The sequence below is a fragment of the Salvelinus alpinus genome, chromosome 29 (assembly GCF_045679555.1).
Source record: "Salvelinus alpinus chromosome 29, SLU_Salpinus.1, whole genome shotgun sequence".
Classification (NCBI taxonomy): domain Eukaryota; kingdom Metazoa; phylum Chordata; class Actinopteri; order Salmoniformes; family Salmonidae; genus Salvelinus; species Salvelinus alpinus.
In genome coordinates, this window is record NC_092114.1 from 15042845 (window position 1) to 15067446 (window position 24602).

The 24602-nt window shown below is 41.7% G+C and overlaps 1 protein-coding gene across 8 annotated transcripts in view; it reads right to left on the reverse strand.

The window, feature by feature from the left end:
- The window catches only part of LOC139559104 (alpha-tubulin N-acetyltransferase 1-like), a 49649-nt gene extending 25695 nt beyond the window's left edge, over positions 1 to 23954 (reverse strand). For all 8 annotated transcript variants that reach the window (XM_071374816.1, XM_071374821.1, XM_071374820.1 and 5 more), the window contains exons 1-6: positions 23575 to 23954; positions 13152 to 13212; positions 12961 to 13052; positions 12012 to 12069; positions 4404 to 4517; positions 2541 to 2642 (exon numbers count right to left, since the gene is read on the reverse strand). In XM_071374816.1, the coding sequence (XP_071230917.1) occupies positions 2541 to 2642; positions 4404 to 4517; positions 12012 to 12069; positions 12961 to 13052; positions 13152 to 13212; positions 23575 to 23666 (519 nt within the window). In that variant the 5' untranslated portion in view covers positions 23667 to 23954. The remainder of the gene's footprint in view (positions 1 to 2540; positions 2643 to 4403; positions 4518 to 12011; positions 12070 to 12960; positions 13053 to 13151; positions 13213 to 23574) is intronic.
- Between the last annotated feature and the right edge of the window lie 648 nt (positions 23955 to 24602).

Below are 24602 nucleotides of genomic sequence, written 5' to 3' on the forward strand. Positions count from 1 at the left end.
AGTGCACTACTTCTGACCAGAGCCCTATGGGTAACGTAGTGTACTACTTCTGACCAGAGCCCTATGGGTAACGTAGTGTACTACTTCTGACCAGAACCCTATGGGTAACGTAGTGCACTACTTCTGACCAGGACCCTATGGGTAACGTAGTGCACTACTTCTGATCAGAGCCCTATGGGTAACGTAGTGTACTACTTCTGACCAGAGCCCTATGGGTAACGTAGTGCACTACTTCTGACCAGGGCCCTATGGGTAACGTAGTGCACTACTTCTGACCAGAGCCCTATGGGTAACGTAGTGCACTACTTCTGACCAGGGCCCTATGGGTAACGTAGTGCACTACTTCTGACCAGAGCCCTATGGGTAACGTAGTGCACTACTTCTGACCAGAGCCCTATGGGTAACGTAGTGCACTACTTCTGATCAAAGCCCTATGGGTAACGTAGTGCACTACTTCTGACCAGGGCCCTATGGGTAACGTAGTGCACTACTTCTGATCAAAGCCCTATGGGTAACGTAGTGTACTACTTCTGACCAGAACCCTATGGGTAACGTAGTGCACTACTTCTGACCAGGACCCTATGGGTAACGTAGTGCACTACTTCTGACCAGAGCCCTATGGGTAACGTAGTGCACTACTTCTGACCAGGGCCCTATGGGTAACGTAGTGCACTACTTCTGACCAGGGCCCTATGGGTAACGTAGTGCACTACTTCTGACCAGAGCCCTATGGGTAACGTAGTGCACTACTTCTGACCAGGGCCCTATGGGTAACGTAGTGCACTACTTCTGACCAGGGCCCCTAGGGACACACTCATAGACCAACACGCTGTTGTCTATCCTCACCTTTCCACAACAACACCCTTTTAACACCCTCAGATTTACCTTTTAACAACCTGGGGGATTATTTTGATCTCAAGTGAAATATTGTCTCATCAGATAAAACATGAAAACATGAGGCTAAATCTTGAACTTTTATAATTATAAGAAATTATACATTTTTATAAACGGGTTTAAATGTGTTCAACTGATTTATTGATTGAATACTCCTAAAATGTTGTTGGTACTGTATAATTCCATCTCTGCTTACAAAAAGTTTTTTTCTTGAAATAGGACTATTTAATTTATCTACTTTGCTTTAGTCGTCTGGAGGTGACGAGTCACATGACTGATGATGGCTGACTCAGTTTGATGGCTGACTGTATCTCAGTTTGATGGCTGACTGTATCTCAGTTTGATGGCTGACTGTATCTCAGTTTAATGGCTGACTGTATCTCAGTTTGATGGCTGACTGTATCTCAGTTTAATGGCTGACTGTATCTCAGTTTGATGGCTGACTGTATCTCAGTTTGATGGCTGACTGTATCTCAGTTTGATGGCTGACTGTATCTCAGTTTAATGGCTGACTGTATCTCAGTTTGATGGCTGACTGTATCTCAGTTTAATGGCTGACTGTATCTCAGTTTGATGGCTGACTGTATCTCAGTTTGATGGCTGACTGTATCTCAGTTTGATGGCTGACTGTATCTCAGTTTGATGGCTGACTGTATCTCAGTTTAATGGCTGACTGTATCTCAGTTTAATGGCTGACTGTATCTCAGTTTGATGGCTGACTGTATCTCAGTTTAATGGCTGACTGTATCTCAGTTTAATGGCTGACTGTATCTCAGTTTGATGGCTGACTCAGTTTGATGGCTGACTGTATCTGAGTTTAATGGCTGACTGTATCTCAGTTTAATGGCTGACTGTATCTCAGTTTGATGGCTGACTGTATCTCAGTTTAATGGCTGACTGTATCTCAGTTTGATGGCTGACTATCTCAGTTTGATGGCTGACTGTATCTCAGTTTAATGGCTGACTGTATCTCAGTTTAATGGCTGACTGTATCTCAGTTTGATGGCTGACTGTATCTCAGTTTAATGGCTGACTGTATCTCAGTTTAATGGCTGACTGTATCTCAGTTTGATGGCTGACTCAGTTTGATGGCTGACTATCTGAGTTTAATGGCTGACTGTATCTCAGTTTAATGGCTGACTGTATCTCAGTTTGATGGCTGACTGTATCTCAGTTTAATGGCTGACTGTATCTCAGTTTAATGGCTGACTGTATCTCAGTTTAATGGCTGACTGTATCTCAGTTTAATGGCTGACTGTATCTCAGTTTAATGGCTGACTGTATCTCAGTTTAATGGCTGACTGTATCTCTGTTTAATGGCTGACTGTATCTCAGTTTAATGGCTGACTGTATCTCAGTTTGATATGCCCAGGGGACTCATGGAAATCTACATGTACTTTTATCTAATAGTACCGTCCTGCCTGCGTCATATCAATATCAAATCATATCTTAATTGCACCAGTCATGCCTTCTATATTTAGCCCATACCCCCTTCACCTCCTGTCTTATCTCAGTCTGAAACCGTTTGTTTATGATATTTTCATAGCTATTTGCATTATATTAGGCTGTTGGGTGTCAGGCCTGTATAATCATTTACCAGAGTGACGATACGGTGTTGGGGAGGAGAGACCGCCATGAAATCATACCTGAGGTACACTGTTTTTCAGACAGTAATGCTTCTCCAGAAAAGAGAGGAACTTAGGGGAGGGCCTGTCGTAAGCCATCAGCACTGGCTCCACCTTTTTGTTCTGAACATGGAGGGGGAGAAAACAAACGAAGCAGTTACCACACGTCTCAACGAGCAGACATTAGGGAAAACACCTTCTTGACAACACTCTGTAATCTCTAGCAATATCACTTCTAGCGCAGCGACTCACACCACATTCCAGTCTGTGTGCTCTAGTTGTCATAGCCTGGGGTGCATTCATTACACTGATTCTATTGCAAACAAAATGTAATCTGTTGCAAAAACAAAAAAAAACGTTTTGCAACTGAGACCGTTTACTCCCAAACGCTCTTCAACACGACATAAAAGCTGTTGAGTTCTTAAATGGAAGTTGTAGTTTAATTTTAATTGTATGGTTTCCACAAGTTGCCATTCCAATCTGAATAGTCTATAAAGTACTTGGCACAAGTTGCACATCTATAAATGATAGATTCTTCCGCGGGGTTCCTTCCAACTTCTTCCAGACCCTTATTTTATTTTTTTAAGAGAGACACGACTGAACTACAACTTCCGTTTAAGAACAAAACGGAACTCAACAGAGTTTAGATTAAATGGTTTCTGTTGCAAAATGTTTTGCAACAGAACCGGCGTAATGAATACACCCCGGGTCAAACGAGACTGAGTGCTCCGCTCAACTATCATGAGAGCAGGGGTGTATTCATTAGTGCAAACTGTAGCAAAAAGCTTTGTAACAAAAAACGTCTAACGAAAACAAGTTTCTTATCGGGCAAATTAAGGTAGGTCCCTTCCCGTTTGCTTCCTAGTGAATATACCCCAGCATCCAGTCAGGCGTAACCATTCAGTGTTCATTCCTTCTGACCAGGGTTGGAGTCAATTAGAATTGAAGCATCTGAATTCAGGAAGTGATTTGAATTTACAATGGACAAATTTTAAAAAATTTAAAATAAATACTTCCTTCACAGTTTATTGAGAAATCATTACTGACAAATGCAATTTTTCAATTATTGAATTGGATTTCAGTTTACTCCAATTCAAATTGACCCCGTGACAGGTAAACCCCAACCCTGCTTCCGTCCCAGGTAAACCCTAACCCTGCTTCCGTCCCAGGTAAACCCCAACCCTGCTTCCGTCCCAGGTAAACCCCAACCCTGCTTCCGTCCCAGGTAAACCCCAACCCTGCTTCCATCCCAGGTAAACCCCAACCCTGCTTCCGTCCCAGGTAAACCCCAACCCTGCTTCCGTCCCAGGTAAACCCCAACCCTGCTTCCGTCCCAGGTAAACCCCAACCCTGCTTCCGTCCCAGGTAAACCCTAACCCTGCTTCCGTCCCAGGTAAACCCTGCTTCCGTCCCAGGTAAACCCCAACCCTGCTTCCGTCCCAGGTAAACCCTAACCCTGCTTCCGTCCCAGGTAAACCCTGCTTCCGTCCCAGGTAAACCCCAACCCTGCTTCCGTCCCAGGTAAACCCTAACCCTGCTTCCGTCCCAGGTAAACCCCAACCCTGCTTCCGTCCCAGGTAAACCCCAACCCTGCTTCCGTCCTAGGTAAACCCCAACCCTGCTTCCATCCCAGGTAAACCCTAACCCTGCTTCCGTCCCAGGTAAACCCTAACCCTGCTTCCGTCCCAGGTAAACCCCAACCCTGCTTCCGTCCCAGGTAAACCCTAACCCTGCTTCCGTCCCAGGTAAACCCCAACCCTGCTTCCGTCCCAGGTAAACCCTAACCCTGCTTCCATCCCAGGTAAACCCCAACCATGCTTCCATCCCAGGTAAACCCTAACCCTGCTTCCATCCCAGGTAAAGGCGTGGTCACGTCTGTCTCACCTGCAGCATGAAGCTAAACAGCTCCAGTCCGTAGCCGTGCCTCTGAAGGTTCTCTTTCACAAAGAAATCCAAGACGCACAGAGGCTCTGTCTCGACATGCGCCCCCTGCTGGTCCTAGGGAGACATTACAATGAATTTGGTTGTAACGCAATGTAATGCAATTCATAATTCAAGTCAATTCTCAACTGAATCTAATTCAGCTTTGATTAATCCCTTCAGGGGCAATTAGGAGGAATCAAAAGCATTATACATAGGGAAACTACTACATTTGAATAGGCCTGGCACAATTACGGTTCTGGATGAAGACTGTCATGAGAATAAAATAACCACCATAACAGGTTAAAATATATCTTTATATTTGTTTTGTTGACTGAATGACCACAAAGCAGCAGACATAAAAATAGAATGAATAGAACAGGCTTGGAACCTCTAACCCTGGTAATATGACTGGTAAATAGAATGAATAGAACAGGCTTGGAACCTCTAACCCTGGTAATATGACTGGTAAATAGAATGAATAGAACAGGCTTGGAACCTCTAACCCTGGTAAATAGAATGAATAGAACAGGCTTGGAACCTCTAACCCTGGTAATATGACTGGTAAATAGAATGAATAGAACAGGCTTGGAACCTCTAACCCTGGTAATATGACTGGTAAATAGAATGAATAGAACAGGCTGTAATGACTGATGTATTGTAACAGTCTAGTAATGATTGATGTATTGTAACAGTCTAGTAATGATTGATGTATTGTAACAGTCTAGTAATGATTGATGTATTGTAACAGTCTAGTAATGATTGATGTATTGTAACAGTCTAGTAATGACTGATGTATTGTAACAGTCTAGTAATGACTGATGTATTGTAACAGTCCAGTAATGATTGATGTATTGTAACAGTCCTGTAATGACTGATGTATTGTAACAGTCTAGTAATGATTGATGTATTGTAACAGTCCTGTAATGATTGATGTATTGTAACAGTCTAGTAATGATTGATGTATTGTAACAGTCTAGTAATGATTGATGTATTGTAACAGTCCTGTAATGATTGATGTATTGTAACAGTCTAGTAATGATTGATGTATTGTAACAGTCTAGTAATGACTGATGTATTGTAACAGTCTAGTAATGATTGATGTATTGTAACAGTCTAGTAATGATTGATGTATTGTAACAGTCTAGTAATGATTGATGTATTGTAACAGTCTAGTAATGACTGATGTATTGTAACAGTCTAGTAATGATTGATGTATTGTAACAGTCTAGTAATGACTGATGTATTGTAACAGTCCTGTAATGACTGATGTATTGTAACAGTCTAGTAATGATTGATGTATTGTAACAGTCTAGTAATGACTGATGTATTGTAACAGTCTAGTAATGATTGATGTATTGTAACAGTCTAGTAATGACTGATGTATTATAACAGTCTAGTAATGATTGATGTATTGTAACAGTCTAGTAATGATTGATGTATTGTAACAGTCTAGTAATGATTGATGTATTGTAACAGTCTAGTAATGACTGATGTATTATAACAGTCTAGTAATGATTGATGTATTGTAACAGTCTAGTAATGATTGATGTATTGTAACAGTCTAGTAATGACTGATGTATTGTAACAGTCTAGTAATGATTGATGTATTGTAACAGTCTAGTAATGACTGATGTATTATAACAGTCTAGTAATGATTGATGTATTGTAACAGTCTAGTAATGATTGATGTATTGTAACAGTCTAGTAATGATTGATGTATTGTAACAGTCTAGTAATGATTGATGTATTGTAACAGTCTAGTAATGACTGATGTATTGTAACAGTCTAGTAATGATTGATGTATTGTAACAGTCTAGTAATGATTGATGTATTGTAACAGTCTAGTAATGATTGATGTATTGTAACAGTCTAGTAATGATTGATGTATTGTAACAGTCTAGTAATGATTGATGTATTGTAACAGTCTAGTAATGACTGATGTATTGTAACAGTCTAGTAATGATTGATGTATTGTAACAGTCTAGTAATGACTGATGTATTGTAACAGTCTAGTAATGATTGATGTATTGTAACAGTCTAGTAATGACTGATGTATTGTAACAGTCTAGTAATGATTGATGTATTGTAACAGTCCTGTAATGACTGATGTATTGTAACAGTCTAGTAATGATTGATGTATTGTAACAGTCTAGTAATGATTGATGTATTGTAACAGTCCTGTAATGATTGATGTATTGTAACAGTCCTGTAATGACTGATGTATTGTAACAGTCTAGTAATGATTGATGTATTGTAACAGTCTAGTAATGATTGATGTATTGTAACAGTCTAGTAATGACTGATGTATTGTAACAGTCTAGTAATGACTGATGTATTGTAACAGTCCTGTAATGATTGATGTATTGTAACAGTCCTGTAATGACTGATGTATTGTAACAGTCTAGTAATGATTGATGTATTGTAACAGTCTAGTAATGATTGATGTATTGTAACAGTCTAGTAATGATTGATGTATTGTAACAGTCTAGTAATGACTGATGTATAGTAACAGTCTGTAATGATTGATGTATTGTAACAGTCTAGTAATGATTGATGTATTGTAACAGTCCTGTAATGATTGATGTATTGTAACAGTCTAGTAATGACTGATGTATTGTAACAGTCCTGTAATGATTGATGTATTGTAGGCCCCATAATGTGGTTACTAAAGTCAGATTTTAAAATATTTGGTTGTTTTTGCTGCATAACATTTAGAAGTTGTCCCTTTTTCAGGTTTTTGAAGAAGTGCTAACTCCCGTTTGCTGTGGTGGTAGTCTGTAATGCTGTTGATTGGTGACGATGGCATGAACATGTGTTGGGGTTGTCATGGATAAAGCACTAAATAAACTTCAGTTAGTGCTAAATTACGGCTGCTAGAATCCTGACTAGAACCAAAAAATGTGATCATATTACTCCAGTGCTAGCCTCCCTACACTGGCTTCCTGTTAAGGCAAGGGCTGATTTCAAGGTTTTACTGCTAACCTACAAAGCATTACATGGGCTTGCTCCTACCTATCTTTCCGATTTGGTCCTGCCGTACATACCTACACGTACGCTACGGTCACAAGATGCAGGCTTCCTAATTGTCCCTAGAATTTCTAAGCAAACAGCTGGAGGCAGGGCTTTCTCCTATAGAGCTCCATTTTTATGGAATGGTCTGCCTACCCATGTGAGAGACGCAGACTCGGTCTCAACCTTTAAGTCTCTACTGAAGACTCATCTCTTCAGTAGGTCCTATGATTGAGTGTAGTCTGGCCCAGGAGTGTGAAGGTGAACGGAAAGGCACTGGAGCAACGAACCGCCCTTGCTGTCTCTGCCTGGCCGGTTCCCCTCTCTCCACTGGGATTCTCTGCCTCTGACCCTATTACAGGGGCTGAGTCACTGGCTTACTGGTGCTCTTCCATGCCGTCCCTAGGAGGGGTACATCACTTGAGTGGGTTGAGTCACTGACGTGGTCTTCCTGTCTGGGTTGGCGCCCCCCCTTGGGTTGTGCCGAGGCGGAGATCTTTGTGGGCTATACTCGGCCTTGTCTCAGGATGGTAAGTTGGTGGTTGAAGGTATCCCTCTAGTGGTGTGGGGGCTGTGCTTTGGCAAAGTGGGTGGGGTTATATCCTGCCTGTTTGGCCCTGTCCGGGGGTATCATCGGATGGGGCCACAGTGTCTCCTGAACCCTCCTGTCTCAGCCTCCAGTATTTATGCTGCAGTAGTTTGTGTCGGGGGGCTAGGGTCAGTCTGTTATATCTGGAGTATTCTCCTGTCCTGTGTGAATTTAAGTATGCTCTCTCTAATTCTCTCTTTCGGAGGACCTGAGCCCTAGGACCATGCCTCAGGACTACCTGGCATGATGACTCCTTGCTGTCCCCAGTCCACCTGGCCGTGCTGCTGCTCCAGTTTCAACTGTTCTGCCTGCGGCTATGTAACCCTGACCTGTTCACCGGACGTACCACCTGTCTAGAGACAGCAGGAGCGGTAGAGATACTCTCAATGATCGGCTATGAAAAGTCAACTGACATTTACTCCTGAGGTGCTGACCTGTTGCACCCTCGACAACCACTGTGATTATTATTATTTGACCATGCTGGTCATTTATGAACATTTGAACATCTTGGCCATGTTCTGTTATAAACGCCACCCGGCACAGCCAGAAGAGGACTGGCCACCCCTCATAGCCTGGTTCCTCTCTAGGTTTCTTCCTAGGTTTTGGCCTTTCTAGGGAGTTTTTCCCTAGCCACCGTGCTTCTACACCTGCATTGCTTGCTGTTTGGGGTTTTAGGCTGGGTTTCTGTACAGCACTGTGAGATATCAACTGATGTAAGAAGGGATATATAAATACATAAATAAATTTGATTGATTTAATTGATATATTTTATAATTTCATAGTTATTTCTATTGATGTTTACTCAATGTGGACCTGATGTCACGTTCTGACCTTTATTTCCTTTGTTTTGTCTTTATTTAGTATGGTCAGGGCGTGAGTTGTGGTGGGCAGTCTATGTTTATATTTCTATGTTTTCCTATTTCTGTGTTTGGCCTGATATGGTTCTCAATCAGAGGCAGGTATTTGTCGTTGTCTCTGATTGGGAACCATATTTAGGTAGCCTGTTTTGTGTTGGGTTTGGTGGGTGGTTGTCTTCAGTCTTCGTGTGTCTGCACCAGACAGAACTGTTTCGGTTTTTTCACATTTGTTGTTTTTTGTATTTTGAGTGTTCACTTTTATTAAATCAAGATGAACAATTACCACGCTGCACATTGGTCCTCCCATCCTTCTAATTTCTCCTCCTCAGACGAGGAGGAAGACGAAAGCCGTTACACCTGACAGAGACAATGGAATATTTTCTATGTTTTGGCAATTGAATGTTCACAATTTTGGGATTTGGAATTTCCATTAAAAAACTCAAATTATTTATGTCATTTTTTCGTAATGCATTGAATGTTTAAAAAAAAAAAAAAAAAATGTAAAAACGTGATTGTTTTTAAATAATCTAACCAAAACAACCTAGAAAAGCACTAATCGCTCAGCACTATGACTGGGTGTGTTGATACACCATCCAAAGTGTAATTAATAACTTCACCATGCTCAAAGAGATATTCAACGTCTGCTTTAAAAAAAAATGTTTACCCATATACCAATAGGTTCCATTCTTTACGAGGCATTAGAAAACCTCCCTGGTCTTTGTGGTTGAATCTGCGTTTGAAATTCACTGCTCGACTGAGGAACCTTACATATAATTGTATGTGTGGGGTACAGAGATGAGGTAGTCATTCAAAAATCATGTTTAACACTATTATTGCACAGAGAGTCCATGCAACTTATGTGAAATTTTTACTCCTGAACTTATTCAGGCTTGTCATAACCAAGTGGTTGAATACTTATTGACTCAAGACATTTCATCTTTTCATTTGTAATTCATTTGTAAAAAAATAAAAAATAAATAATAATAACATAATTCCTCTTTTACATTATGGGGCATTGTGTGTAGGTCAGTGACTCCAAATTGTAATTGAATCCATTTAAATTCAGGCCATAACACTACAAAATGTGTGTAAAGCCAAGGGGTGTGAATACTTCCTGAAGGCACTGTATACCCAGCATTGATGGAATTGTGGGTGAAATGATGATCTGATGTAACAGATGAGCTAATAGACTAAAACATCAGCTATTATGCTGCCGACCGTGTCATTTATATCTTCATTTATATTATTTGACCTATTTAAAAGTTATTTGTGTATTTCCAGAACTACTGTGGATTTTTTTTGTTATTACTTGTCAGACTATCTATAGGAGCTGTTTTTGCCTGTTTGTGTTGTGTGTATGTTGTCTGTCAAGGGTTGTTTTTACTTGCTTTGTACACTAGAGGGCGCTATATGTTGAGGTCATAGGTCACTGGTCGTGTGTATATAGGAAGGATTAAGCACAGGTGAGAGGAGAGCACGTGCAGTTGTTACTGTATCACAGATACCGCTTATAGAATGCATCTCTCTGCACCTTTTCTATAGGAATATGTGTTTTGGAGCAATTTACAATTTTATATACACGCAATAAAATGGGAAGTTCACCTGAAAAGAGTAACGTTTGGAAAGCTGATTCTTGTGGACGTGTTATGGACAGCTCTCTCCTGTGCCAGTGGCTTTTCATAGAACAATCACCACTACATTATCTTTGCCAGTTTATGGATATCAAGTCATCAATATTTACATTTTTACATTGTCTTAAATAAATCAATAATTTAGGTGGTGCTTTAAGTATGTTCCTCTTCCAAACACAATAGATGATGGAATGATCACTGAAGCAGTCTGGAAGAACACCTGAACTTAGAACCCTGACAGGACATGTCACCAAGAGCCAACCCAGCAAAGTCCCATTATAAATGTGTGGGTTGATTCTCGTTGCTTCTACAATTAATTGAGTAAAATACATATTTTCAGTCGTTTTTCTATCCTTAGCAGAGGATTTATCTAGCCAATTCTTATTAAAGGCACCTAAAATAATACAATTATTTGACCAATGATGATAATATTGCTGGCGGAGTCTACTAGGGCTATGGTTATGTGTTTGCTGAGTATTTAGCTAACATTCACTATGATTGTGTTTATTTTTCACTTTGAAGGCAAACGTTCTGTAGTGCTACAATTCACTCCCAGTCATTCCAAATGCGTAAGCTTGTCCCTCGTAGGGATGTGCGAACGATTTGTTATTGTTGAACATCCGTTTGACCTGCTGGTCAGTCCAAAGCAGACATAGTTGTATGCTTGGCAATTAACAAATGTACATTGTTTAAAGCACACGTTCACAAGTCTCATTTCTGAGAGCTGCAATAAGTCCCCTATGGAGAACGAGACGTGAATGAGAGGCTTGTAGAATCATGACTCTTTCAAGTTTTCAGTTGATCGTTCGCCGGTAGGGAGTCCTGCGTGTTCCAGGCATTACTGACTCAAATCACAGCCTCAAATGTACTAAATGAGTCAAAAGATTTGTTATTTTGACTGAACGACTGTAAAAGATCAGAGACTGTAAAAAGAGTCCCTTGTTGAATAGTGGCACAAAGGGTTAACCTGTATATTATTAACCTAGATCTATTGCCGCCTGCTATTGTGATGCAATAATTTCCATGGTAATGTAGAATGTTCATTTAAAATGATCATGCAATGGAATGCACTTCAGTTGAGTTGAATCAACAAATCACAGCGCATATTTTACTTCCTGTTTTGTTCCTATGAGTGTACTTGCAATGACCGCCAGTCCACCCATTATGCCATCATTGACTTGAATGGGGACGCCCGTTCTATTCATTATATTTCTATGGCAGCACATGCAGACAGGAGTGGAGGACATATGCTTATTCGTTTTGCTATTCGATCAGTTATTACGGTGACCGAGGTCATTTGGCTGGCCAATTGTCCAAAATTCCAAGACTGTCACAGCCCTACACTTGACTGAACTGATCACTCCCTCTTACTGAATAAGTGTTGCAAAACAGGAAACACACTTTTGTATTAATAGAAACAAACTTTTGCCTATGTTGCATCAAATACATTGTGGAAAAAACGAATTAAGAAAGTGGGACTCACAAGCAGAAATAACTTCTTATAGCCAACCTTCAGAAACCCCACCGCAAGTCCCCTTCCTCTGTGTGCGTGGGAGGAGAGAGAGAGAGAGACATAGAGAGACACAGAGAGAGACACAGAGAGAGACACAGAGAGAGACACAGAGAGAGAAAGAGAGAGAAAGAGAAAGAGAGAGAGAGAGAGAGAGAGAGAGAGAGAGAGAGAGAGAGAGAGAGAGAGAGAGAAGGGGGGGTAGAGAGAGAGAGAGAGTCAAGCTGCTATATTGGAAGCAAGGGGAAGGCAGAAGTCATAAAATGACTCACTTTGATTTCCATTGGAGTGAATTCCAGTGAGAGAAACCAGAAGTAGTAAACAGTAGTGTTGGTTTCAGCAACCTACCGTTTATCCACTAACTGCACCCCCTTCATCACCTCACAACTCATTACAGAAACAAGGACGGAAAGAAAACAACATTCTGTGACAGTAGTGGACATGCCAAGGTGGCCTTGAGAAGCTCTTGCTACTGTACATTGAACATCAGCTATTTCTTGAACGACTTCCAGAAGAGAGGTCTGAACAGAAACAGACGTGCATGTTCTGTTGTCGGTTTCTGTTTGACGCTGTACAAAATGTCCTCAATAGTAGATGATTACGTTTTCCAATGAAAATCTGTGATGGGGAGCGAGGCGTTAGGAGGCTCCCTCGTTCTAGTAATACTATTTCTATGTTCCAGAGGAGGATAGAAACAGAGAGCTGGTCATGCATGTTCTGTGATGAGGGAGGGAGGGAGGGAGGGAGGGAGGGAGGGAGGGAGGGAGGGAGGGAGGGAGGGTAGGTGGGTAGGTGGGTAGGTGGGTAGGTGGGTAGGTGGGTAGGTAGGTAGGTAGGTAGGTAGGTAGGTAGGTAGGTAGGTAGGTAGGTAGGTAGGTAGGTAGGTAGGTAGGTAGGTAGGTAGGTAGGTAGGTAGCGGTACCCATTGCTTTCTCCGTCCTTCAGCAGGTAGAGATGGTGCTTGTTGGTCTGCAGCTTGGATGCACTTGTGATTGGTGCTGTCAAGTATTGGGCCTGGGGAAAGACAATAGAGTGAATGAAACTAGAGCCTACGGCTAAAAACAAATAGGACACAGCCTGAACCCAACCACCCACAGTAGCTTGGCTACACACCTTGGCTGAGGCTCTTCCAAGTTCATCAATGACTGCTGCAATTTGGGGTTGAGGATCTGACCTATAATAAAGAATTTTCAAAAAGAGAAAGAGGAGAAATGTGAAGAGAGGAGATGGGGAGGTTGGATTCATTTCATACTGTAACAGCAAACCAATCAGGGACAGGTTCACACGTAGCGATGGAACTTAAGGCTTCCGAGTGCTTTAACACGCATCTTTCCTACAACGGCCGAAGATGTAACACCAAGCAGAGAGAACAGTCACTGTGTCGTTGTGTTGATACTGATAGGATGGAAAGGAAAAAGGCAGAGCTGCTCTCGGATCAGCTTTCACCATTCAAAGTATTACCTTTCCATTAGAATTATTCCACAATACTGACGACGAATCAGCTCCTAGAGAGTTATTATCACCTAATGGCTGCAAATATCGAGGTCGGGTTATTAAAATGCTTATCCAACAATAATACACCAGCTGTTAGAGCAGCTCCTCCAAAACTCTAGGTGAAATTCTGCCTTCTCGCTACAGCCGTCAGCCATTCTGCCTTCTCCCTACAGCCGTCAGCCATTCTGCCTTCTCCCTACAGCCGTCAGCCATTCTGCCTTCTCCCTACAGCCGTCAGCCATTCTGCCTTCTCCCTACAGCCGTCAGCCATGTCAGCCATTCTGCCTTCTCCCTACAGCCGTCAGCCATTCTGCCTTCTCCCTACAGCCGTCAGCCATTCTGCCTTCTCCCTACAGCCGTCAGCCATGTCAGCCATTCTGCCTTCTCCCTACAGCCGTCAGCCATTCTGCCTTGGAGCCTCCATCCTACTAAACTACACTGTAGCAGTTACAGATCCATACAGCTATGTGTATGGAGCCTCCGTCCTACTAAACTACACTGTAGTAGTTACAGATCCATACAGCTATGGAGTCTCCGTCCTACTAAACTACACTGTAGTAGTTACAGATCAATACAGCTATGGAGCCTCCATCCTACTAAACTACACTGTAGTAGTTACAGATCAATACAGCTATGGAGCCTCCATCCTACTAAACTACACTGTAGTAGTTACAGATCCATACAGCTATGGAGCCTCCATCCTACTAAACTACACTGTAGCAGTTACAGATCCATACAGCTATGGAGCCTCCATCCTACTAAACTACACTGTAGTAGTTACAGATCCATACAGCTATGGAGCCTCCATCCTACTAAACTACACTGTAGTAGTTACAGATCCATACAGCTATGGAGCCTCCATCCTACTAAACTACACTGTAGCAGTTACAGATCCATACAGCCTACATCCTACTAAACTACACGGTAGCAGTTACAGATCCATACAGCTATGTGTATGGAGCCTCCATCCTACTAAACTACACTGTAGCAGTTACAGATCCATACAGCTATGGAGCCTCCATCCTACTAAACTACACTGTAGCAGTTACAGATCAATACAGCTATAGAGCCTCCATCCTACTAAACTACACTGTAGCAGTTACAGATCCATACAGCTATGGAGTCTCCATCCTACTAAAATACACTGTAGCAGTTACAGATCCATACAGCTATGGAGTCTCCATCCTACTAAACTACACTGTAGCAGTTACAGATCCATACAGCCTCCATCCTACTAAACTACACTGTAGCAGTTACAGATCCATACAGCTATGGAGCCTCCATCCTACTAAACTACACTGTAGCAGTTACAGATCCATACAGCTATGGAGTCTCCATCCTACTAAACTACACTGTAGTAGTTACAGATCCATACAGCTATGGAGCCTCCATCCTACTAAACTACACTGTAGCAGTTACAGATCCATACAGCCTCCATCCTACTAAACTACACTGTAGTAGTTACAGATCCATACAGCTATGGAGTCTCCATCCTACTAAACTACACTGTAGTAGTTACAGATCCATACAGCTATGGAGCCTCCATCCTACTAAACTACACTGTAGCAGTTACAGATCCATACAGCCTCCATCCTACTAAACTACACTGTAGCAGTTACAGATCCATACAGCTATGGAGTCTCCATCCTACTAAAATACACTGTAGCAGTTACAGATCCATACAGCTATGGAGCCTCCATCCTACTAAACTACACTGTAGCAGTTACAGATCCATACAGCTACGGAGCCTCCGTCCTACTAAACTACACTGTAGCAGTTACAGATCCATACAGCTATGGAGTCTCCATCCTACTAAACTACACTGTAGCAGTTACAGATCCATACAGCTATGGAGTCTCCATCCTACTAAACTACACTGTAGTAGTTACAGATCCATACAGCTATGGAGCCTCCATCCTACTAAACTGCACTGTAGTAGTTACAGATCCATACAGCTATGGAGTCTCCATCCTACTAAACTACACTTCCTGAGTTACACTTACACACAGGTGTTCAGGAAACATGTTAGATAGCTAATTAGCACAGGTTGTCGCCTCGTCTTCCATCTGTTTTCTGTAAACAAGCGCTGCAACACGGAGATATGGCTGTGTGGGAACACGAACCCTATCAAGGTGTGTATCAATTTAAACTTTGTCTTGTGGAAATTATTACTCGCTGATATGAAAGATAAAGGTTCTTATGCTTCTAAAACCGTACCGCAAGCGCTGCGTGTTAATGTTGAGACTGAGCATCACGTGTTAATGTTGAGAGCAAGCGATGCGTGTTAATGTTGAGACCAAGCATCACGTGTTAATGTTGAGACCAAGCATCACGTGTTAATGTTGAGACCAAGCATCACGTGTTAATGTCGAGACCAAGCGGCACGTGTTAATGTTTAAACCAAGCATCACGTGTTAATGTTTAAACCAAGCATCACGTGTTAATGTTGAGACCAAGCATCACGTGTTAATGTTGAGACCAAGCATCACGTGTTAATGTTTAAACCAAGCATCACGTGTTAATGTTTAAACCAAGCATCACGTGTTAATGTTGAGACCAAGCATCACGTGTTAATGTTGAAACCAAGCATCACGTGTTAATGTTGATACCAAGCATCACGTGTTAATGTTGAGACCAAGCATCACGTGTTAATGTTTAAACCAAGCATCACGTGTTAATGTTTAAACCAAGCATCACGTGTTAATGTTGAGACCAAGCATCACGTGTTAATGTTGAGACCGAGCATCACGTGTTAATGTTGAGACCAAGCATCACGTGTTAATGTTGAGACCAAGCATCACGTGTTAATGTTGAGACCAAGCATCACGTGTTAATGTTGAGACCAAGCATCACGTGTTAATGTTGAGACCAAGCATCACGTGTTAATGTTGAGACCAAGCATCACGTGTTAATGTTGAGACCAAGCATCACGTGTTAATGTTTAAACCAAGCATCACGTGTTAATGTTTAAACCAAGCATCACGTGTTAATGTTTAAACCAAGCATCACGTGTTAATGTTGAGACCGAGCATCACGTGTTAATGTTGAGACTGAGCATCACGTGTTAATGTTGAGACCAAGCATCACGTGTTAATGTCGAGACTGAGCATCACGTGTTAATGTTGAGACCGAGCATCACGTGTTAATGTTGAGACCGAGCATCACGTGTTAATGTTGAGACCGAGCATCACGTGTTAATGTTGAGACCGAGCATCACGTGTTAATGTTTAAACCAAGCATCACGTGTTAATGTTGAGACCGAGCATCACGTGTTAATGTTGAGACCGAGCATCACGTGTTAATGTTGAGACCGAGCATCACGTGTTAATGTTTAAACCAAGCATCACGTGTTAATGTTTAAACCAAGCATCACGTGTTAATGTTGAGACCAAGCATCACGTGTTAATGTTGAGACCAAGCATCACGTGTTAATGTTTAAACCAAGCATCACGTGTTAATGTTTAAACCAAGCATCACGTGTTAATGTTGAGACCGAGCATCACGTGTTAATGTTGAGACCAAGCATCACGTGTTAATGTTGAGACCGAGCATCACGTGTTAATGTTTAAACCAAGCATCACGTGTTAATGTTGAGACCAAGCATCACGTGTTAATGTTTAGACCAAGCATCACGTGTTAATGTTGAGACTGAGCATCACGTGTTAATGTTGAGACTGAGCATCACGTGTTAATGTCGAGACTGAGCATCACGTGTTAATGTCGAGACTGAGCATCACGTGTTAATGTTGAGACTGAGCATCACGTGTTAATGTTGAGACTGAGCATCACGTGTTAATGTTGAGACTGAGCATCACGTGTTAATGTTGAGACCAAGCATCACGTGTTAATGTTGAGACCAAGCATCACGTGTTAATGTTGAGACTGAGCATCACGTGTTAATGTCGAGACTGAGCATCACGTGTTAATGTTGAGACCGAGCATCACGTGTTAATGTTGAGACCGAGCATCACGTGTTAATGTTGAGACTGAGCATCACGTGTTAATGTTGATACCAAGCATCACGTGTTAATGTTGAGACCAAGCATCACGTGTTAATGTTGAGACTGAGCATCACGTGTTAATGTCGAGACTGAGCATCACGTGTTAATGTTGAGACTGAGCATCACGTGTTAATGTTGAGACTGAGCATCACGTGTTAATGTTGAGACTGAGCATCACGTGTTAATGTTGAGACTGAGCATCACGTGTTAATGTCGAGACTGAGCATCACGTGTTAATGTTGAGACCGAGCATCACGTGTTAATGTTGAGACTGAGCATCATGTGTTAATGTTGAGACCGAGCATCACGTGTTAATGTTGAGACCGAGCATCACGTGTTAATGTTGAGACCGAGCATCACGTGTTAATGTTGAGACCGAGCATCACGTGTTAATGTTGAGACTGAGCATCACGTGTTAATGTCGAGACTGAGCATCACGTGTTAATGTTGAGACCAAGCATCACGTGTTAATGTTGAGACTGAGCATCACGTGTTAATGTTGAGACCAAGCATCACGTGTTAATGTTGAGACTGAGCATCACGTGTTAATGTTGAGACTGAGCATCACGTGTTAATGTTGAGACCGAGCATCACGTGTTAATGTTGAGACTGAGCATCACGTGTTAATGTTTAGGTTGAATGTCGGGGATGTTAACAAAACTCTTCCCTAGAGAAGACGCCTTCGTCAAATGACTCTGATGTGTAATGTAATGTAAAAGAGATCTAGGGCTACTGTTAAGCAACACGTCATGAAATATGAGGCAAAAATTACAGACAGTAGTCAAATAAAACTAAATTGGATGAACATGAAATTGATTTGAATATCATTGAAATATACTAATAAAACCTTAAACACAACATGTACATTTTTGGTCCCATGTTTCAAAAGATCCCAGAAATGTTCCATACTGCACAAAAAGCTAATATCTCTCAAATTTTGTGGACAAAATTGTTTACATCCCTGTTAGTGAGCATTTATCCTCTGCCAAGATAATCCATCCACCTAACAGATGTGGCATATCAAGAAGCTGATTAAACAGCATGATCATTACACAGGTGCACCTTGTGCTGGGGGGCAATAAAAGACCACTCTAAAAAATATGCAGTTTTGTCACACAACACAATGCCACAGATGTCTTAAGTTCTGAGGGAGCGTGCAATTGGCATGCTGAGTACAGGAATGTTGCTGTAGCCAGAGAAATTAATGTTCATTTCTCTACCATTAGCCGCCTCCAATGTCGTTTTAGAGAATTTCGCAGTACGTCCAACCGGCCTCACAACCACAGACCATGTGTAACCACGCCACCCCAGGACCTCGAAATTTGGCTTCTTCACCTGCGGGATCGCCTGAGACCAGCCACCCGGACAGATGATTAAACTGAGGAATATTTTTGTCTGTAATAAAGCCTTTTTGTGGGGGAAAACTCATTTTGAATGGCTGTGCCTGGCTCCCAAGTGGGTGGGCCTATGCCCTCCCAGGGCCACCCTTGACTGTGCCCCTGCTCAGTCATGTGAAATCCATAGATTAGGGTCTAATGAATATATTTCAATTAACTGATTTCATATATGAACTGTAACTCAGTAAAATCGTTGAAATTGTTGCATGTTGCTTTTATATTCTTGTTCAGTATAGATACAGTGCTTTCGGAAAGTATTCACCCCGTTACTTTTTTTCACATTTTGTTACGTTACAGCCTTATTCTAAAATTGATTAAATAGTTTTATTCCCCCATCAATCCACACAATACCCTATAATGACAAAGCATAAACAGTTTATTTTTTTTCTAATTCATTAAAAATACAAAAACTGAAATATCACATTTATATAAGTATTCAGACCCTTTGCACAGTATTTTGTAGAAGCACCTTTGGCAGTGATTACAGCCTCGAGTCTTCTTGGGTATGACCTTACAAGCTTGGCACGCCTGTATTTTGGGAGTTTCTCCTATTCTTCTCTGCAGATCCTCTCAAGCTCTGTTAGGTTGGATGGGGAACGTTTCTGCACAGATATTTTCAGGTCTCTTCATAGATGTTTGATTGGGTTCAAGTCCAGGCTCTGGCTGTGCCACTCAAGGACATTCAGAGACTTGTCCCGAAGCCACTCCTGCGTTGTCTTGGCTGTGTGCTTAGGGTCGTTGTCCTGTTGGAAGGTGAACCTTCGCCCTAGTCTGAGGTCCTGAGCGCTCTGGAGCAGGTTTTCATCAAGGATCGCTCTGTACTTTGCTCCGTTCATCTTTCCCTCGATCCTGACTAGTCTCCCAGTCCCTGCCGCTGAAAAGCATTCTTACAGCATGATGCTGCCACCACCATGCTTCACCGTAGGGATGGTGCCAGGTTTCCTCCAGGCGTGACACTTGGCCTTCAGGCCAAAGAGTTCAATCTTGGTTTCATCAGACCACAGAATCTTGTTTCTCATGTTCTGAGAATCCTTTAGGTGCCTTTTGGAAAACTCCAAGCGGGCCGTCATGTGCCTTTTACTGAGAAGTGGCTTCTGCCTGGCCACTCTACCATAAAGGCCTGATTGGTGGAGTTCTGCAGAGATGGTTGTCCTTCTGGAAGGTTCTCCCATCTCCACAGAGGAACTCTAGAGCTCTGTCAGAGTGACCATCAGGTTCTTGGTTGCCTCCCTGACCAAGGCTCTTCTCCCCCGATTGCTCAGTTTGGCCGGGCGCCCAGCTCTAAGAAGAGTCTTGTTGGTTCCAAACTTCTTCCATTTAAGAATGATGGAGGCCACTGTGTTCTTGGAGAACTTCAATGCTGTATAAATGTTTTGGTACCCTTCCCCAGATCTGTGCCTCGACACAATCCTGTTTCGGAGGTCTATCGACAATTCCTTCGACCTCATGGCTTGGTTTTTGCTCTGACATGCACTGTCAACTGTGGGACCTTATAAAGACAGGTGTGTGCCTTTCCAAATCATGGAAAGGCACACTCCAATTAAGTTGTAGAAACATCAAGGATGTTCAATGGAAACAGGATGCACGTGAGCTCAATTTCCTGTCTCATAGCAAAGGGTCTGAATACTTATGTAAATAAGGGTATTTCTGTTTTTTATTTTTAATAAATGCCATTATGGGGTATTGTGTGCAGATTGCTGAGGATTTCTTTTTTTATTTAATCAATTTTAGAATAAGGCTGTAACGTAACAAAATGTGAAAAAAGTCAAGTGGTCTGAATACTTTCCGAAAGCATTGTTGGTATTTATCTTTTAATTTAATTTTCATTTCGGTCTTCATTTGAAGCATCTTTTTAACCTTCGCTTGTTTGTAATAATTGCAAAGACATTGGCAACTTTGTATTTGTAGTCAACTTCCTTGTGAAGTTATCTGCGGTCACAGAGAGAGATAAACATCTTGATTCTATGTTTAGCGGAGATCTTCTGTGTATAAAGTGACTCGGTAGAGGGGGGGGGACATCCAACAACGCACATAGCTGTTCTATGAGTGGTCTGTGGCAGTCGGTAAATAACAAGCATTTTCAAGTACAATTTTAGTAATGACGGTTTCGGAAAAAACAGCTCTGAGATTCAACAATGCTCCTGTGAAGGTTTTAACGATTAACTCAGCGCTAAGATGATTTTGGGAAACCAGGCCCTGTGCCTCAGTATCTGTGCGTTAGAGATGTTGACGATGAGTATGACGGGTCTGCTCTCGAATGCCTCGATCACACCGACAGCATCATTGCATTTTGGTACACCAGAATTACATTCATTTCCAATGAAACGCTGCGTTTGCCTTGCAGCGTTACGTTGCAGAGGCAGTTGCAGTGCGTTCTGGGTGGTGCACATGTTGGATTTATGGAACGTATGCATCAAACTGTATGCATAGACGGCTTGACAGAAATGGTAGCAGAAGGTGGATGTTAAACTTTTGTTGCACACATATCCAGATGACGCTGCGTACTATTTTGTGCCGCTGTCGGTGTGATTGAGGCGTAACGCCCAGGAAGCTCAGATTCAAATTCCAATTAGACAGCTTTGCAAGCGTTTTAATAATGTCAAAATAAGTTTGTCACTCACCAAATATGGAGTTTCACAGAGCAACTTTCTTAATTTATCCCCGTTACGGCTGGTATGTACTTCCAATTGATACCTTTTTTGGAAATTAATACTGGCCGTAATGGCAGTAAATGAAAATAGTTGCTCAGCAAAACTCCATATTTGGTGAGAAACATATTTCGACATTAAAACGCTTGCAGAGCCGTCTAATGGGAGTTTGAATTGGAGCTTCCTGGGCGTTAGAGACATCTGAGAGGCAGGTAGCCTAATGGTTGTACTAGTAACCGAAAGGTTGCAAGATCGAATCCCCGAGCTGACAAGGTACAAATCTGCCGTTCTGCCCCTGAACAAGGCAGTTAACCCACTGTTCATAGGCCGTCATTATAATAAGAATTTGTTCTTAACTGACTTGCCTAGTTAAATAAAGGAGAAAAAACTCTCTCTCAGGCATACTGGGGCAGGGCCCTGGAGATCTATAGATGGGTTGACTGACACTAAAATGATGCTTGCTCATCGATGTGGCCGGAAGCCGTGCTTTGTTATGATTCTGAACAGTCAGATAGCTAATGACAAGAAGCTGCCTTGTGGTAGCTCGTTGTAACTTGTTATTGATACCCATAAAACCTAGCGGTCAAAACAAGGAAATGATTTTTCCCATAGGGGACTTTAGAAACACTTAAAATAAGGTGTGGTCTTACCCTGGCGTGACGTTTTGATAAGTGTAAATCTCCTTAGGACAAGGTGACCTTAATCAATATCTTTCACCTGTATTTACCCCCCCCCCCAAAAAAAAAAAATGTAAATGCTAATTAGCTGCTCATGTGGCTTTCATAAAGAACTACAAATGCCATGATGATCTGGACGAGACTGCAAAATTGAGGTAAAGAATCTCTGGATTCTCTGGAATCTCTGGATTAACTATCTAATGTTAGCTACATTTTGTAATTAATAAATTGGCTACACTTCTTTAAATTGACAATTCTGTGAACTGTCTTGTGCATGTTTTAAATTGACAATACCTGTTAGTAAAGGTGCCAGCCAGAGATGACGTGCAGGAGCTTGCAGGGATTTTTAGTCTTGCATGATGTCTACTTTCATTATAATTAGCATTTTCGAATCAGAGAGTAAATAGAGCCAAGAGATTTACATGGTTATCAAAACGTCACTCCAGGGTAAGCCTACACGAAACACAGCCCTTATTATAAGTGTTTCTATAATCCCCTATGGGAAAAAATGAATGGTGGAAAAACGCTTGGAACCATTTCCCTGTTTGACCGCTAGGTTTTATGGGCATTATGACACCTCCACTGTGGGGCTCTATTGATCACAAGTGTATTTTACAGTATTGGTCTAATATGGTAGCCTAGTGTTTCATACTGCTCAGTGATCTTTTATCAAAAACAGTCAAAATGTAAGAATATAAATGTAGGTTACATATAGGCTTTATAGACCGTTTGTCACTTTGAATTAGCATGCTGGGGAAGGGGTTGAATGATTAGTAGAAATTCGGACATTTCTGACTTGCTAACTTTTTGAATGCCGCATGTGTATTACAAGCAGTTCAGCGAGTGTGAAATGTCCTTTTCTTGTGGTGCTTTCAAGACAACTGGGAACTCGAGAAAAAAATGAAGTCAAATCAACATTGTATCTTCGGGTCGGGAAAGTCCGAGTTCTATAAAGATGCCAAAGTTTCTGACTTGGAATTCCGAATTGCTGACAATTCAAAAACGATTTTCACAGTTATCTTGAACACACTGAAGTCGAAAGTCGGAGATTTCCTAAATCCCAGTTGTTTTTAACGCTCCGCTAGTTCAGACTAGCACATGAACACCGCATATCGATACACTATTGACGTCATGCACAACTGTATTGGGCTGACAGGGCGGATGCTCTCTGCAATCATGTTGAAAAGAACATCACATGTAGCCAGAGGTCGTAAACTTTGCTTCAAACACATTATATTTGCATATAATATGCCAAATGAAAATAATTATGCTAAATGAAAAGCTGTTCTGGCTGCTGAAAACGATAAGCCTAACGTTACCTTCCCAGCGATGTTCCACCTGCAATTAGGTTTTGGTCCAAAACTGTAATCGTTTCAGGGAAAAGATGGTTTATATCAAAAGTGGTTTCCATATTCTTTGAAAGGCAGCTATCTCGTAGTATAAAAGCAGTTTTCCCTCAGGTGTTACTACTCGCTAACGTGGAGGTAGGCTAGCCAGCTAGAGATTTCGGCAAAACAATACCACTGCTGTTAGCAAAGCTAGCTAACGACGTTAGCAACATTGGCCACTGAAGACACACTGCAATGGCAAGAATTTACAGTCACTAAACCATGTTATCGATTGCCTACGAGCTACAGTATCAAAAGGCCGACCAAGCAGTGGTAATATAGTATCAAGCCTGTCTGTCTATCCATTGTGTGTCTGTTGTGGACTGGAGCCACTCCCAGGTTACCCAGTACCATAGTACAACCAAAAACACGGCCCACCATTTTCTGAAAACGTAGTCTACTAAACGTTCAAAATTCAAACAAGTAAATTAACAATCGCAACATACACAATTTTCAAATGCTTCGATTGAAAATCAGTTATTAGTTCGTGTGACGCAGCCTGAAGTTAATTCGTGTGCATTTATACATTGCACTACGGTAAATGTATCCGGTCTCTCATTGTACAAGTTCGATATCGTTGTTAGGAAAGCCAATGTGTCTCAGGAACAAGCCCAGAGCATTCTAACGTTGGCACCTGTTCTCTGTCGTCAAAGATCGCTGCAAGATACTATTATTTTTTGATAGACTGTCGGTTAAGGGGTTATTGTCTTGTCAATCTGAGACCAAATCATTTAATTATATAGTGATATGTAATATAATTGATAAAGGCCTTACTGTATCAAGCCAATGCACCAGCAACTGCCTGACTTTGGAAGGTGATATCATAATATTGCTTGTTACAGATGAGCAGGCACCTAGAACGTGTTATTACTCTGTTCTATATTGTGCCAGTAGCCCTTGGCCATGTCAGTAAAAAAAATGAAATTTGAGGTGGTATACTCCTCAATCACCGGCTTCAT